General features: G+C 36.3%; 1 protein-coding gene across 2 annotated transcripts in view; it reads right to left on the reverse strand.

The window, feature by feature from the left end:
- Positions 1–10,154: 10,154 nt before the first annotated feature.
- Positions 10,155–19,325, reverse strand: part of LOC139713270 (D-2-hydroxyglutarate dehydrogenase, mitochondrial-like) — a 35,746-nt gene continuing 26,575 nt past the window's right edge. For both annotated transcript variants that reach the window (XM_071625025.1, XM_071625018.1), the window contains 3 exons: positions 18,112–18,215; positions 12,165–12,347; positions 10,155–10,788 (listed from right to left, as the gene is read on the reverse strand). In XM_071625025.1, coding sequence (XP_071481126.1) covers positions 10,372–10,788; positions 12,165–12,347; positions 18,112–18,215 — 704 coding nt within the window. In that variant the 3' untranslated portion in view covers positions 10,155–10,371. The remainder of the gene's footprint in view (positions 10,789–12,164; positions 12,348–18,111; positions 18,216–19,325) is intronic.

A 19,325-nucleotide genomic window follows, 5' to 3' on the forward strand; every position in this document is an offset into this window, starting at 1 on the left:
TGAATAATTCTACAAAAGTGAACTGCCTATAAACGAGGACAAAATAGTTCATCCATTTCTCAAGCAGTCTGGCAGAACAGGCAACTCAGACACTTTATCGGTCATTATGCATAGACCGAATGGCGATGGTCCATGACCTACATGCACCCATGAATCGAAGTCTTCATGAATCCATTCATGATATTGATACAAATATTCAAAAGATCATAACATTCTGAAATCTTCTTTGTCAAGGAAGTGTCATATACATATAGACGTATATAAATACATCACCAAAGAAATACAATGATATACATTTGGTATACTCATCTATTTATAAGGTTGATTGAGAACGCGTAATTGATCGGACGACTTAAACACGGATGCACTATCAAGTATGTGCAATATTTGGCATTATTATCACAGGGGCTATGTAACAGATTTTGGTTTTTGAGGTCGAGAGTGAACGAAAAATCAAACTACGCGAATATGACGTCAGCATCAAGTGCTTCGATAAAGGTCTGCGCGCTGCCAAGTGTCTACGAATGTTTCAAACGAAAAGATAAAACTTTATTTGGTGATTATCTATACGCCTGGGGATAACTATGACAAGAGCTAGAGCCTCTTGCTCCCGTTCCTGCTGTTGTTTTGATGCTTTTGAGTGCCATATCCATGTACCCAGATGATTACGCAGTGTCCAAGTGGATTTTTTTTTTCGTTGTTAACGGATGCATTGAATTGGGTAACAACGATTTCAAGAAGGCAATTGCGCTGACAACAATTTAAGAGGTTCTAGAGAAGTAGCTCATAAGGGATGTCTTGAAGCGAGCATAATGACGGCGTAAATGTTTCAAAGGTTATTGAAAGTTTAATCGGGTAAAAAAATGTGCCTATCGCAAACTCAGAGGTAAAATAAAAGGGGGAGACTTTCTCAATTCTGACAAACTCATCAAGGGTCATGAGAAATTACGATTTCAAACAAAGAAATGTCAAAAACATTTTTGAGACAGAGCAACTTTTGAGACAGAGCAATATTACGATGACCTTTTGTTTAAACAAAAACAATATTGAAAGTGGTTCTCTATCTGCAATTCGAATACTTTTGCTGCTTTAAAACAATCCCGCGGTTGTCTGTAGTATGTATCTGCATCTGTTGCGAAGAGTGGAAAGGTGCATGCGTCACAAAGGAATAGTGCTTGATAAAAATGAATGTGATGACATAACAAAGTGACAAAGACAGAGGAAGAACGGTAGAGAGAGAGGGGGAGAGGGGCGGGGAGTGGATGGGGGAGGGGTTAAGCAGTCATACATCGATCCGCAGGGAAATTTACCGGTAAACTGAACATCCAAGTTGAATTATCTAACGCTTCAAAAGCGGTTCAAGCTATCACAACACTTAAAACAGCGCTCCAGGAAGTAAGAACGAAAGCAACCTTAACATCTTCGCTGCTTTGCTCGTGTTGTTTGGTTCTCTTGAATTCAATAAATCGATTATGTTATCTGAGATCCATTCCGATACTTTGTTTTGCGATCAGTGCTTGCTGTTTTACGTTGTATAGTACTATTGCTTGTAAATAACAAAACACTCCTGATTCAGGTGCCTTTTTTGCTTTTTGCTTGTCGAACCACTATTGATGCTTGGATATCAACAATTATAGTCGCTTTCCTGAACAAATATAATCATGCTTAACACATGTCATGAAAAAGCAACTTCCCCTATCAAAATGTTTTTTTTTTTTTGTTTTAAAGAAAATAACTTGGCAGGGATGTGCCTATCATTATATATCAACTTTAAGATAACTTCTGGGTGAAAATAAGAATGATCTGTTGAGTTTTGCATGGGTAAGCAGGAATAAACGTTAGAATTAATGATCTCTTTTCAAAAGTAAATTTGGAGGGTTTTATGAAATAAGACTTTCAACAATTTCTCTCTTGTTGAAGTTGTATTGTTCATTTATCATTCATCGTTTCATCCTCTCGTATCTATGACACTACATGGTATAATCAAGCTTTGTCTTGTATTTACGGACGAATGAGCACAACTAAGGGGTATGTTCAATTGATTTTACTGACGTAAGAACTGACGTAAGATATTGTAGCAAGTACTGACAGGTAAAAGCACATGTTGTGTTAACATGTGAGGTCGTCATTTAAAGGACAAGTTCACCTTCATAAACATAAGGATTGAGAGAATGTAGCAATATTAGTAGAACACATCATTGAAAGTTTGAGGAAAATCAGACAATCCGTTCAAAAGTTATGAATTTTTGAAGTTTCTGTGCAGTACCCGCTGGATGAGAAGACTACTGCAGTGTATGAATAACTTAGATGTCACATGCGTACAACAATATAAGGAAAATATAAAGAGAATTTCACAAAATTCCATCTTTTGAAAAAAGTACATTCCCCTGACTCGTTACCGATAAATGTTATGGGTAATATTATTCCCCCTGCCTTTAGAAAGAGGCAAGTCAATTGCTCTTTTATTATGCGAAAAAAGTGAAAATATGTTGAATTTTCTTTTATATTTTCTTTATACTGTTGTACGCATATGACTCACAAGCTGTAGTAGTCTCCTCATCCAGCGGTTCCAACACAAAAATTTAAAAAAATTCATAACTTTTGCATCGATTGTCCAATTTTCCTCAAACTTTCACTGATGTGTTCTACTAATATTGTTGCATTTTCTCAATCCTTATGTTTATGAAGGTGAACTTGTTCTTAAGTCAAGTACTGTACTTGTGTCGCGAGTTTGGTGGACATTTACCTCAAAGCTTTTAACGTTTTGTGAGATATTCAGAAACCACTCTATGAGATGTCAGAGAGCATGCAGTTCTAAGGGGTATCAAAAGTTTATTCGATGAAAATCGGTTCTGAAATGGCCGAGATATCCAAAAACAAGGTGAAACAAAGAGATACTAATACAGTTGGGGCATGTCGCCTTTTATTATTTGCACTTTTTTTTTTTGATATCTCAGCCATTTGAAAACCAATTTTCATCAAACAAACGTTGAATCCTTAAAATTACATGCTCTTTTATATTTCATAAGAAGCTTTTCATTATCTCACTTAGGAATGTTCAAAATATGAATCCCTACCTCAACCAGTAGGGCCTACTGTACAGTCCCTTTAATGTGTGCTCACATGGTACCGGTCTTTACATGTCGTGACTCAGCAGAACGTTCTCCTATTGATGATGATGATAGAAGTTCATGGTCAATAAGTTAGTGTAGCACACTCCTTTAAATAAGTTTGTTCAAACCTTTTCGTCAAAAACTTATGCCATTGGAGAGGAGATCCTTTTGTTGACATAAAAGTGTGTGTGTGTGTGTGTGTGTGTGTGTGTGTGTGTGTGTTTGTGTGTGTAGGTGTACATGTGTTTAGACGGTAGACATAAAGTGTGGCCACGCGCCACATAAAATAATCCCTAAGTGTCATGTATAACTAAAATGCTTTTGGCTACTTCTACAAGTTCTAATCCTATAGATGATATAAAATGCTTTTTAATTTATAATTTGGTATACTCTGAAAAATTTCATCAATAAGTTTGTGACATTTTGAAACATGAACGTTACACGTAAACAGGCATGCAAAAGACAAAAAGCAATGAAAAGTAATCATCACCTTACCATAGATAAGTGTACATGTATTATGATTTTGACACACCAAAGTTGCCATTACTCAACTAGAGACATACAAATCGAAACGAAATACGAACACAATCTGTGAATATCGCATTTCGACGCACATGATTATTGTGTACACTCCCACACGCAGTACATTCATGTGTACACAAATTCAAAGCACAAATCATACATTAATGATTTTACATGTTTGTATGAATTTGTGATTATAACGGGAATCACAATATACAAGAAATACATGTATCTGCTTTGTGACTTCCAAATAACATTCGTTCCCATTTTAGAAGTAATCTTCTCTCATCACATAATTGCAATTACAGTGTAACACTGAGAGTCAAACAGACATACAAAGCTAGAAAAAAAGAAGAAATGTCATGTCCAAGCAATTTAAGTTAATGTTAGTTTCCCAATATTTTCAAAACAGGTACGTTTAATATCGATTCCTGCCATGACTTGGACCGACATAGAATGATAAAAAAAAGAAAAATCTCGTATCTAATGTTTCCAACCCACGCAAACATGTTCTTCATCATGTTTACAGAATGCCGCCAAGAATAAAAGAAGACAGCTTCGAAAAATATGGTTGCATAATCTCGGCTGGCGAGACAGGAAAGGTTGAGAGGGAGGGATGAATAATCCGTCAACTTCCCCCTCAAATCTCGGTAGTTGAGTCACTTTAATTACACCTTGTCATCTCATGCCTACTTCATTATCATTTTCCCCACTGCAAAAACCTGCAGGTCAATGACTTCATCCCACGTTCATCTTCACAGTCTGCACCTCACCCATGCCCTTTAACCAACCACCGTTATGGAATCAGATCAAAATCACACTGAATTTATAAAGCGAATCGTTCTCTGTCTCTACGTTTTCAGCCATCAGCAGAAACTGCTTTCTGCCGAACAGCTTAAATTGATGATATGGTATTGGTGCAGATAAGAATTGGACTTATAACTATTAGTTTATTTCTGAATTTCATTTTCATACATAAATGAATACAAAGACTTTATCGAACGAACTAATTGAGTACAGTATAATTTGAATCTGACAGTTAAAACAGATAAAAGATTGCTCTGTTTCGGATATCTCAGCCATTTCAAAGCCGATTTTTATTAAATAAACGTCGAATCCCTCCTGGAATTACGTTCCCTTTCGTATTTCATAAGAGGTTTCTCATTTTCTCCCAAAAGAATGTTGGAAACCTGAAGTTTTTTTTTGCCAAGACATGATACACGTACACTGTATGACGGCAAATGATAAAGAAAACATTCTAGCGCCTTAAAACAGCATAGCTTGATTTTCTTGCACTTTTTCCAATGGCATGCATGCTTTATTTATTTCATGAACCACACTCATAATAATTCATGCAGCTCATGGAGTTCGTATTCATTTATTCTTAATGGATTCATTCAACCTTTCCACTCTATGAAATTATGAACACAGGATTTACATAAATACTGTATTGACGACTGATCTACGCCATTAATTTTATGTGAAATATGTTTATTACACTTTATAGATAAAATCCAATACAAACTTGTGACATACTCAATGCCAAGATGTCCTCGAGAGTGATAAGATATAAGACATAATAATTCCAGTCAACCTCGTGTAAGTCGACATAATCGGGACTGAGAAAAACACGTCGACTTACGCGTAAGTCGACATTTTGTCGACTTATAAATGAAAACTATTTTCCCCTACACAGAGTGACATTACGATGCGGATCGCAACCCAAATCTTACTCCTTTTGCCGCCAAACATACCTACTGACATTAACAACAATTATGTTTTAGTTCATGCATAAATCTCGCGCGGATTAGTAACGACAACGCACAATTCCCAAATCTCTAGAGAGATTTTGAGAGCGGGATCGGAAACCTGGGCCCGTTTCTAGACACTGTACGTTTTAAATTTGATTTGAAAAATCAAACGCATATTCCCCAAATTGCATGCAACTTTGCGATAAAATTCAAATGCGTTGCTGCGAAGATATGCGTGTGAATTCGTATGATTCTGTCGAGATAACGTTTCAGTGCCGACTGAGTTGAAATATGATGTGTGATTTTCCTTCCCTAAGTCGCCATATTTGTTTTGCTTAAATTTCTACTGCCATACTCTGAAAATAAATTGTTCTTGCGCTCCGATTTGCAACATTACCGCTCTGTACGGCGCGGGCCAGTCTGAAATAAAATGAAGAAGAAAAAGTTTGTTATTCCGAAAACGATATCTTTCGGATTACTAACCTTCGTAAAAACAAATCTCTTCCTAACGACGGACTAATTTAACTTTGGTCTGAGATTTAAACCTTTGGCATAGCGAACTGTAACAATAATTTGCTGCTATATTTTCATTGACAGTTCGTGAAGCAGGCGTTTCGGTATACGAGTTTGAAACGTGTAAATGTTGCGATGTCTTTCCCCTGCTAGTGCAGACTTAAGTTCAGTCATGGCGAAAGTTCCGTTACGAAATAAAAAATACTGCAAGTCTTTTCAACAATAACGCACTTCCGTATAGATTTTTGAGCGTTTAAACGCAGTTTCTAGTTTCGTACAAAACCGCAAGTCTTTTCTGCAACGCTCTTGCGTTTTAGATACAGCGTTGCTTGTGATTTGATGGACTTGAATTTGATTTTTAGAATTGCGTTGAAACGCAATTGAGTTTAAGTTTCCTACAATTTTCTAGTTTCGGATGATTATCAAACGCAAGTCTTTTCAGCGTTCCGTGTGATTTGATGGACTTGCACTTGATTTCCGGGGTTGCGTTTAATTTTTAATTTTGCGTACGAAATAAACGATGCAAGTCTTTTCAACAATAACGCACTTCCGTAGATGTTTAGAGATACATTTAAACCCAGTTTCTTATAGTTTCGTACAAAAACCGCAAGTCTTCTCTGCAACGCTCTTGCGTTTAAAGACAGCGTTGCGAGTGATTTGATGGACTTGCATTTGATTTTCAGAATCGCGTTTAAACGCAATTGAGTTTTTAAAAAAAGTTCCCTAAAATTGTCTAGTTTCGTTTGATTATCAAACGCAAGTCTTTTCAGCGTTCCGTGTGATATGATGGACTTGCAATTGTATTTGATTTTCAGAGTTGCGTTTAATTTTTAATTTTGCGTACGAAATAAAAAATAACGCAAGACTTTTCAACAAAAACGCATCTCCGTAGATGTTAAGAGAAGCTTTTAGACGCAGTTTCTAGTTTCTTACGAAACCCGCAAGTCTTCTCTGCAACGCTCTTATGCGTTTGAATACAGCGTTGCGCGTGATTTGATGGACTTCATTATTTGATTTTTAGAGTTGCGTTTAAACGCAATTGAGTTTCGGGTTCGTACAACTATTTCCTAGTTTCATATTTATGATTATCAAACGCAAGCCTTTTCAGCAACGCACTTGCGTTTATGTGCAATGTTGCAAGTGATTTGATACACCTGCATTTGATTTTCAGTTGCACTTAATTACATGTAGTTGGATTTTAATTAATTTTCTAAAAATGGGCCCAGGTTTCTAATACCGCTTCGGAATAATCAACGTAAGAATATTCGGATAAACGGAAACACCTATTTTATGTTCTGATAATGATTCTCTACTAGGACCTATAGGTTTACAAAATTTGTGCGTTTTGAGAATAACGAGGAGAAAAGGGGGAGAGTGAACTAATTTGGGTACCACATGTAATTCTCCAATGTACTAGTATATGGGTGTATGCCCTTTCTATTCTGGCGTACAAGACAATGGACGCATGGCGCGAACGCTACCGCGCCGTACACTAGCGAATTACCGAGTAGAAATGCTGCGAATCGGAGCGGGAAAACAATTCTTTTTCAGAGAATGACGATAATATTTTGAACGAAAAAATTATGTCGACTTAGACGAGGGAATTAACACGTATTTTAGCTCAGTTGGCACTCAGAAATCAGGTCGACTTACGCGAGTTGTGAACTTATAAATGTCGACTAAGACGAAGAAATTTTCAAGGAATAACAAAGGCAAAAATCGGGACTTTATCGTGTCGACTTAAGCGAGTTGTCGACTTATGCGATGTCGACTTAAGCGAGGTCTACTCTATGTGCATCCATTTTGCTCTAAAAAAAAATGAGCAGAAGCCACTCTTCGCAACCGAAAAATATATACATGCAATAAGGAAGAAAGAAGAAAAAAGAAGTACTCAAGCGTAATGTTTGTGCAATGAATGATTGGTAATAGACAAAGACTGGCTGAGAAGTACATGTAAGTCTCCACTTCGAGGTTGTTGTTTACACCTGATCTCTCTAGAGAAGAATGTTCAATTCTGAAGTACATACTGCAGGTACTTGCCACTAAATTGTATAGCATTGTAAGCTGACTGATATTCACGATACATAATTCAAGAGCTTTGATTTTATGAAGATTCATTGTCTCTCGTATCGGGTTCATACCTTTATGTTCTCGCTTTATTCCTCCCCAAATTACAAAACGTACACACGTCACACCGTAGCAAAAATGCTGGACCAATAGAGTTTGTAATAATGACTTTATTTTACATTCGATGACACGGCAGCTATCAGAGAGACATAATACGTGTATACATAATACGTGTACGTGTACACATTGTGCATTGATCTGTATACATGTCGTTGCATAAAATAATGATTTCTGCGTCTAGTAGTTGACATGAGGCAGCTACTGTGAGACGAGGACCACACACGCATAACATTACTGAAAATGATAAGTAGGATAAAAGTAGTCGAAATAAAAAAAAATAGCTTAAAAATATCCGTATATCAACGAATCCGAATGCAACGGGCGTGTATACCCGGGGTTTTACAACAAGATTATGGGATTTAGTATAATAAACATAAATGACATCCACCCCCCCCCCCCCAAAAAAAAAAGGAGTGAAAAAGTATGGAAATACACCTGAATGAGTATTTGCCGTCTACAAGTTGTGAGTGTGACATTTGACCCTGTAAAGACGGAACGCTGGCATGATTGGGGCAAAAGATTACATGGATTCAGATTTGACTCATAACTATATACAGCATCAAACTTGAAGGAAATCCGTCATATATTTAGCTAGTAGAGCGCACCCATCAGATTTAAAAAAAATGAACTGTTTTTTTAATCTTTTTATTTATTCATTAAAAAAAATATATATATAAACACGTTTTACACGTGGGCATTTTCCATCCAAAGTTATAGATGACGTTAGAATTTTTATCATCATTATTATCGTACACCTACATACGGAATTTAAAGAAAGTCTGTCGAGAGACGCGGCGTAATTGCGCATATAAATGTGACCAGGCGGCGGCGATGGCATAAAACTGCTGAATCCAAAGTATCCTCCAATACACGTTTCGCGGAATAACGAAACAACTTCATTTATAAAAATAGTAATACTGATAATGATCACAATCAGAACTAAAATGGGAACATGGTTTATAATAACCTCGGGTAGACATTTTGATTGCTAGTACAGTGGACTCCCGTTAAAACGAAGTCCTCGGAACCAGCAGCTTTCTGTCGTTATATTGAAATTCCGTTATAACCAAACTAAGAAATAAACATTAAAAAAACAGAGCGGATAAGGTTAAGGCCTGAATTGTCACTTCGTCGATCCGCAATTGCGTAACAACCGTATTCGTTATAACGGGAGTGCACTGCATACACTTCCATACAGAAGCCATGATATTACTCAATACAACCACATTCACACATACACGCGCGTACACACATAAGAATAATCCGCACACAAGATATATACATACATGTACATTACAAACATAAGGCACATTCTATTATGAATATCAACTTTATGCCGCAGTTGTGGCAAAAAGGAAGTAAAGGACAGATACAAATAGACATCTTGTGCGATAGTCAATGGATCGAAATACGCGACAGTTTCTGACGTTAATATGCTATGCACTGGACGGTCTCCACTTGCATCTCTGCAAGAACAAATTGTTTACAAGACAAAAATAATGAATTTGTTAGTCTCGCTATCATCGACTCAAATAATTTAACTTTTGTCTAGGACGATCTCGAAATATTGTCATTGAAAAATGTCATCATTACAACATGCGACCATATCACTGTCATACTACGGAAATTGCACACATGTGAGCACCCATTATCTTTATAAACAGTTATATATAATTTTTTCTTCTTCTTCTTCTTCTTTTTAGAGGATAACACATCTTTGAATATGAATAGCCCCCTCCCGCCCTCCGCCACACACTGACACACACACGCACAGACACTAATCTTCATACACCTGATGTGAAATATATAAATGGGAAGTCCGATGTTTCGAAATAGCGCGCTATCTTCTGACTTGGGAAATCAACCCGATCACGAAATAGCGCGCTATTTGAAAATGTGAATACAAATTAGCGCGCTAATTGATGGAAAAAAATTCCCGAGTCCAACTCGGGAAATTTCCGAAATAACAGGATAATTAATGCGAACTAGCGCGCCATGTTCGGGCTGATGTGAACAGGAAATGAAATAGCGTGCTAATTTGCAATCGCGAAAAATATCTCGAGCTTGGATTTTTATCGGGCTGATGTGGAAACGTCTTGTGAGAGTGCTTTCATGAGTATAAACATAATTTTCGCATCGCAATGCCCAAGTCTTACAGGAATTTAATGTGAATGAATATGACCATCATCATCATCATAGAATTACATCACAGAATATCATTGCTTTCTCTGATTCGTTGACGAGCTTGTGAAAAGGACTCGGCGACTGATTATCACTCTTAGAAGCTAGGGCAACACTTTGTATGGATTTAGGATTCCTTTGGGGTCCATCATCGCTTTAATCCCTCGCATCAGACCGACGGCAGCGGCAGCTTTCGACAACCCGATGTAGTTTCTCTTCAGGAAACCCAGTCCGTGCTCGGCACTGATGCTCCCTTTTAAGTTCGACGTCCACTCGTACACGAAAGGCTCCAGAATCTTGTGCACGTGGCTGTCGTACTGCGGCGTGACGACATTCAGGTGGAGATTCTCGTCGCCGACGTGCCCGTACCCGACCACGGTGGCTTCGGTGCCCGACAGTCGCTCACGAGTCTCCTCAACGAGACCGTAAAAATGGTTGATGGGGATGGTAAGGTCGTACTTAAAACACCAGCCCATTCTTACAAGGCCCTCAGCTATCCGCTCACGCAGGGCCCACAGCGCCTGCATCATAAGACACCATGAGGAAAAAGAAAGAAAGAAAGAAAGAAAGAAAAAAAGGACCACTTCAAATACAACTCTTTGGACGCTGTCTCATGTCCCACTCGCAGATGGTTTCATGGACATCTCCCTCACACCCGGCAGTTTCCAAAATGAAATGTTCTTACACACGCATATTGAATATCTGTGGAGCAGCAACATTGTCATCTCCTCTGCTGTCCGCGCAGTAGAGATCGATAGCACAATCTGAAATTCTGGAGCAATAAGCCAGTTCAGAGTTAGCATGAATGGGCACATTGGTGCATGAATGGGCACATTGGTGCAAGTGACCTTTTTTTCAGTCGGTTAGGGGAACTTCACTCGTTTTTAAGCGACATAATGCGCAAGCTTTACTTAAACAATATTATGGAATTCATTGAACCTGTCCAAAAAGGAATGAACTTGGTTAGACCAGATGACCAGAATGTTCCGTCCATTAACACTTGGGAAAGCATCCCTTTCATTATTTTGAATTGAATGTACAATGTATTAACAATCTCTTTCTATTGATATTGCCAAATAACACTTTTGCAGTCAAGTGGATGTGCTGGCAAGCAGCATTTAGAGGTATTACATAAATAATCATTACATCACAGATGCTTACCCTAGTGAATTTAAAAACCAACATGCCTGTTTGTATGAATGACCTTTCTTCTGCTCATGCGCAAAGTGGAACTGCGAACTGGCTTATATCATTACTCTTTACTTCTTGCTCGTTCCATTAACGTTTATTAAAGCTTTAAAAGTTCTTTCGTTTGATTGTATTACTCAGACAACTTTCAAGGAGTAGGATTTCACCTCACTTCAGCAGGGGAGATTCTGTACTGTATTCATTTTAACAAAGGAAATTAAAACTATGACGGCAAGAACGATAGATCTGTCGATATGCTTCTTTCTCTCTTTAAGATAAAAAGATGGATAAAATTAATGTCACATTATTCAGAATAATTGCATTTCATAATTCTTTGGCATTGTGTTGGGGAGTCTATGAAATAAGCATTTTTCTTTTGTTCGGTTGCACGATGAAGGTCTCACTTCTCTGATCAACCTCGAAGTGGAGACTTATATATTTCTGTTCTTCTTTAAGCTTTTTTGTTTCAACTGTTTGTAAGTTTCAATGAAAGGAACTCCATTTTTCTTAATTCTCTCTTACCCATCTGTGTAGTTAGTTCATGTACACTGAAGCATTTGTCAGTGCACTGTCAAACAATAATGATAGTGGCATAAATGCAACTTATTTGTGATTTAATGTTTCACGATACATCTCAACCTTACTTATAATAAATTCTTCGGACCTTATCAATAAGCTCATGTGTCTCCACACAAATTGTGTCATTCACCTGAATTTTTGACACTTCTGTTGCTACAGTTCCGTCAGCTACATAACCGGCTGAGAGGGCACTTTCTAGAAAAGAATTCAGCTTTTCCTCATCGTGTGCAGAATTTGACCCAGAGGTTTCCACCAGCATGTAAAACGGGTGATCAGAAAGTGGGTTTGACAACCCTACAGCATTGACAATAACCTGGGATTATAGAAACAACGACAAAAAACAAACAAACAAACAAACAAAAAACAATAAAAAACAACAACAAAGAAAAACATATGAACGGACAAGAAAAAAAAAAAAGAACCTCCGGCTACCATCATGCAACAAAAGATTACAAACCATGAAATGTGAGATTTTTTTTTCATATAAAATATTTTCCCCTTGCAAATGGATCTTTATTTTTGTTATTTCACTAATCACTGACATGACAAATTTCTCTTCGGAGAACCTCTCATAAGATTGAAAAGATCATTTTTCATTTTGATAAAATAATTTTAAAAAAAGCCTTATTTCAATATAGATGAACAAAAACAATCCCGGGAAAGATCTCATAAAATACAATTGTACCATTGAATAAGGGACTGCAAAATATGAACACATTTAATTCGTGACATTGCTTATTTTGAAACTATTTTTTTCTCTCCAACAATATTTTGAAGAAAAAAAAATCACACAGTCATAACTAACATTATGTAGCTAAACTTGACCATTGTATTCTCTAAATGTTCCCATTCAAATACATGTATACACACATATACACACACAATATATATATATATATATATATATACATGTATATACATATATATATATATATACATGTATGTACATATATATATATATATATATATATACATATATTGTATATTATATATACATGTATATATATATATATACATATATAATATATATTCACCAAATCTCCCCTTTGCACATGTTCATTTTTCTTTCTTCCTCCCCATACTCCAACACAACTCTGATAATTCATTGAAGATATCAAATTTTCTCTATTCCTGAACTTGAATAATGCAGGACCATTATCAAAGAAGCAACAGACTAATTTGAAACGAATTTCTGGACAGCCATTGAAATGAACATTAACATATTCCTATTTTTTTAACATTTCCATTACATCACAGCAATAGCACATGCAATAAAAGTTTTTTCAAACATCTTTTGACTTATGATTGTTACAATACAAAATTAAGAGTGAACATTACTGACAATTCTATTTCTTGTTGGCAAAAGAAGCAGAAGCTACTTCAGACAGGGCCGATTCTTAAAAGTTGTACTCTGGTGTAAAACACATATCCCAAATTTTGAACAAACATGTAGATCTAGATCTAGATTTTACAAAAACTTCTGTATTGTGTCTTTTCTTTATTACTGTAATTACAATTGCTTTGACTATCTTTTATCTGTAAATTGTAGGAGATTTGGAGATGTCAAACAATAAATTGATAAATATCTTATGAACGAATACCTCTCATATTGTCTTTTCTGTCCTTTATTGTTTCATTCTATTTCAAGGTTTGCCATGTCCACATTTTAAAAAGCAGACGCCGTCTCACATTAACATCCATGTTTATAATGCATCTTTCCAATTAGTGGTAATATCCGATGAAAAACATACTTCTAAAATGTACATTTTCACACTAAGCTACTTCTGGAATGTCACTTTTTAAACCATAGCTAGGCTGGGGGGGGGGGGGGGGGTGCCTCCAAGACAGGCATGTCAGACCAAACATTGCTCAAAAACGTGAATTCGTGTACAATTTCATGCAAACTGTGCTTACAGGCAAATTTCATAAAAGCATGATTATTTTGGTGTTTTACTGTTTAAAATCAATGAATAACATATTTTCTTGTTTGAAGCAATGTCGCGGACAAATTTCATTGAAAAAACAATGAAAAACATAAAGTCGAAAAGACACAGAAATACATAAGAAATTCAAAAAACAATAAAATACTTAAGAATTTTTTCTAATATCACAATTTTTTTAAATTACATTTGCTAAGGACACTATAAAGAATATTTACTCAAAAATGTGCCTGTTTTGAGCTTTATTTTATTATTTAAACCAAATAGTCTGATTTCATGTATCATTATGCATAAATTAGCATAATTTAGCATAAATGATAATTTTTTGGAAAAATTCACTTCATGGTATTTTAGATTACATCATAGGCAATGTGTGTGTCAATTTTCGTCACGATCACGCGGTCGACGGCCGAGATCTGGAGAGGGGGCCTGGGAGGACCCCCCCCCCCAACTCGACCTAAATAGTGCGGCCTAGTTAGGGTTAAAGCCCAATCCAACTGTATATGTTTTCCTATTTACGCCCACACTCACACATCATACTAGCTTAAAACCTCTTGAAGCTCCACTTTTCATATAACGTATCAAATCATAATTATCAGATTTAATACAAAAGTAATATAATACCTTGGTTCACATCAGGCTAATGCTCTTTCACCCCCCTGCAGCCTTCCCTTTAAAGCACCAAACTTTTCTTACAATTCAAAATGAATTCTTCCATTTCCATACTGATAAGCAGAGACAAACTGTGCTAATGCTTTTTATGGCTTGCTTACTAAAGGAAAGCTCATGTTTTAAACAGGACAATTTACAATCCACCTACAAAAATAGATCCTACCAGGATCGACATCCTGCTGCCAATTGTCAATGACCTCTCTTTCATAAGACGCATTTGCGATGTAAAAAAAAGTAACATGTTTGTCACAAATGCATCGAATGTTTACCTTCCTTGACCTATGTTTAATTGGATGAATAGGAGAGCATGTACTTTAACTTCGACTTTGACCCTTTCATAAGTTTACGCACTTGAGTAATTTTCAAGGTATGGAGAAAAAGTGCAATTTCTGTATTGAACAGTAAATTGTTATCATTTTCATCTGGCCTTTGATTCATAAGAGAATCACTGTCAGGCAGAACACACATAAATATGTACTAAGTTTAAAGATTACTTGAGCCGCTTCCGAGATATGGAAAAAGTAGTAAGTTCAGCACTTTCACTTGATCTTTGACCTTTTGACCTTTGACCTTCTTGGCAAAAAAAAAATCTCAGAGAATCTCTAGTGGGTAATATACATGCATACATTAAGTTTTAAAAAAATAATCCTGCTGGCATTGCATAAATATAAGGAAAATAGTAAAATTTCGAAGTATTGCCCTTGACCTTTGACCCCTGACCTTTGACCCCATAAACCCCAAATTCCCTAGCTAACTACTGACAGTCAGTACATGCATGTATACTTTGTTCCATAAAGATACTTTGAACAATTTTCAAGATACAGAGAAAAAAGTGAAATTTTAACATTTTACTTGACCTTTTGACCTTTGACCTTTTGACCTCATGACCCCAAACTTTCACCAAAGAATTTTAATTGGGTAATACATGTATACACTAATTTTCAAGAAAATATCTTCAGGCATTGCATAGATATGGGGGAAATAGTGCAATTTTAAGCATTTGACCTTGACCTTTTGACCTTTGACCTTGAGCATGTGCACCCAAAAGTTGATAGGCACAACTTCACCCCCTAATACACATACATACCAAGTTTCATTAGTCTACCTCAAAAGGTTTTGATAGTTACCCTGTCCACAAAATTCATTACGGACGGACGGAAGGACGGACGGACGGACGGACGGACGGACGGACAACCCGAAAACATAATGCCTCCGGCACCACTTCGTGGCGGAGGCATAAAAACCTATTAACAACAAACAGAATAACAAGAAGATATGTCATTCTTTTGTAGCTTAAAAGCTGGAAGCCTTGTCATGAATATGCTGATAACTGGTGTCTGTGCGTCCATGGGTGCATAAAGGTTGCTTCCCTCATCCCCTCCCGTTTCTTCCCGAATGTGTGTGTGTGTGTGTGTGTGTATGTGTGTTTTACATGAGTTGTTGTTTTGTGTGATTTCTGTTTGTTTGTTTTGTTTAATTCAACTCCCTTTAAAAAACATAAATTTCACCCATGGTTGCAAATGAAACTGACTTTTGAAGAGCAAGACGGGATGACTGTAAAATCCTCCTGACATCGTTGGACTGTGTATACAGTAATTTCACTAATAAAGCATTCATGCAGATCATACAACACTTTCACTCCCATTCAATTTGGTGATCCTGCAGGTCTCTGGAAGTAATTTGATATAAGTACTGTACTTTCATTTTCTACATCACTTTTTTTTTTTTTTTGGTGAAAATTCCAGGAGATTCAACTAAAACTTCAAATTTTTTGACATGCTGTTATGATGTCTCGAGCCTTTTTAATTTTCTGCTTTTAATACTAGTGAAATATGGCTACACTCATTTTGTATTCAATATGGATACTATGTAGTCAGTGATGATCATCTTGGAAGAAAGGAAAGTTTCACCTATAAAATGATCAAAATAATTCTGTGTGATATATTCAAGTTGATGAAATGAAATTATCATTTATGGATATCGAAACAACTGTATGGGCATAAGAATATAATAATTAGTTAAGCCACATATTATGCAATAAATACTTTGAATTATTTTGAGCTATAATGTTGACTTTTTTTCTGCATATCCTTAGCAAGGAAAATACAGATGTGTACTTTAATGGATAGATATGAATGAAGATATATATATATATATATATATATATATATATATATATATATATAACCAAAATGACAGATTGAACTGTCTGACAGGAAACACTGCAACAACAAATAATTGTGACCCTGCACCTCAAAACAAACAAAAAGTCGCCAGACATGAAGTTTTAGTTAAGACCATATTCTGAAAGAGCAGACTTTAAAGGGGACCTCCGGATGATTTTCAGATTTTTACATTTGAACAACTATAAATTAATTATACTGAGACAGAGTTTTAGAATTTGCGATAACTGGGATGAAGAATAAGAATATTTTCAATATTTAGAAAAAATTGCAATGAACAAGGATGATGACATGGCAGAGTCACCATAAGAATGTATGAGTTGAGGATCAAGGAAGCAAAACAAAAGAAGAAGGCATGCATAGATTATACACAGGTGAACTCGCAAGCAAAAGTGGTATTGTAATGGAATTACACTGCTACATTTCTGAAATGTGCGAACCTCCTATGTCATCATCCTTGCTCAGTGTAATTTGTTTAAGGTTTTTCAAAATATCGTTTCTCTGCTCAAAAACCACAATAAATTCCACAAATCTATACATGGAGTTGTCAATTTATGTACTACATGATGTGAAATTGTGAAAATCGTCTGGAATGTCCCTTTAAGCTTTAAAATGATGTATAACTCAAATCAAATGGACTGTCCTAACCTATCTAAATGTTGGAACGAAAGCACAAACGCAGGAAAAATGTGAACTGAGAAAAGAGGCTCTGAAGTACAGTGTCTATTCAAGCACTTTCATCTTCACCAAACCGTGCTGGCTGTGCGATGAATGGGACAAAAAAACAGGAAGTAAACCACCAGAGCAACAACAATGAAGGGATTATCAGATTAAACTGAAATTACGCATGCCTCATTAACACATTCCGTCTATAATTAATGCCAACTTTCAAAGCAGTAGCACTATCGTTTCAAAAGTTATTAGAGTTGAACATGATGAGTGTGGACAAGGTTTTTCAGAAATGAAAAAGGGATTCTAAAGACACACCAAATCACACTATTCTACCAAAAATGTTTGAGATAAACTGCTAAAAAAAACCCACACTTTCCTGCCCGTTCTATGATACCAAATTTTAGCATAATGTAAAAAAAGACCCGCTCTTTCAGAAAATATGAAAAAGTCAAGTTCGGCTAGGTTGACCCATTTCACTTATTTTCAGTCCTCACGCAAAATCAGTGTGTGCGACTTCATGTTCGTTTTGAGGTGCACGGTCACAATTTATACCATGAACACATTTTAGCATTTGGCCATTGCACCAACTTAAAGTGGTCTCCTCACTTACCTCCATTGAGGCATGGTCCATGACCTCACAAGCAGATAGAACTTCACTTAGGTTCCTTCTGCTTTCCCTAAACGTCGTCTTAACATTCTCAAAATCTGACACACCTGAATAGAGAAATGGAGAAAGAAAAAACCCTTTGACCCCATGGACCACAATTCTTCAAATAATCACAAACTGGTAACATCCATTTTCAAAACAATACTTTGAGCTATTTTCAATACTTGGGAAAAATAGTGACAATTGAACATTGACCCTAGACCCAATGGCCAAAATCTTTCCCTACAATTGTGCAGTAATGCATGTTTTATTTAGTTTATGCATTGAGTACTCTCCAAGGTATAGAGAAAAAGTGTAATTTCGGCATAAAATAGTACAATTTTAGCATTTTGACCTGACCTTTGACTTTTGAATTTTGACCCCAAAAGGTCCTATTAAAGAAAATCACTGTCAGACAGTACATGTATGTGTACAGACTATCATGATGATACCTTGAGCCATTTTCAAGACATGGACAAAAAAGGGGGTTTTTTTTGGGTTGCATTTCCACTTGACCATTGACCTTTGACACCATGGTCCATGGCCTAAAACTCTTCATAGAGAATCTTATCTGGTACTAGATGCACGCACTAAGTTTTGAAAAGACAACGTTAGGCAGTGCATAGATATGGGGGGAATAATGACATTTTTGAGAATTTGACCTTGACCTTGGGCATGTGCACTAGAAATTGATAGGCACAACCTCGTCCACTCATACATACAAAATATGCCAAATTTTATGATACTTTGAATGGTTTCTACGTTGCACAGCCCTCAAAAGTGACTACCGACGGAAGGACTATCAAATATACAGATGGACAACCCAAAACCATAAAATACATAGTACATACTTGGGTAGTACTAAAACATATTATGACCTGATGTTTCATATTGCTGCTTCCACTAAACGCAGATTAATTTGGTGCTCATTTACGTCAATGCAGGGTATTTTGTAAATCAGTTGCAGTAAAAAAAAAAAGTAAAAAAAAAACAACCCTTGATAATAAGAATTTCATTACCGGTAATTAGAACTACAGTGTACCATATTTACTACAGAGGAAGTATTTTTTGTTTTTACTTCTGATCGAACTTCTGATCTATGTCTTCTTTTCTAACTTCCCTCCTAATAAAAGATGATTAGTTTTTACTTCTTGTTTGTTTCATGGGAATAACGAACA

This window comes from Diadema antillarum, unplaced genomic scaffold (genome assembly GCF_040938485.1).
Source record: "Diadema antillarum isolate AM-2024a unplaced genomic scaffold, OU_Dant_1.0 scf00000043, whole genome shotgun sequence".
Lineage (NCBI taxonomy): Eukaryota > Metazoa > Echinodermata > Echinoidea > Diadematoida > Diadematidae > Diadema > Diadema antillarum.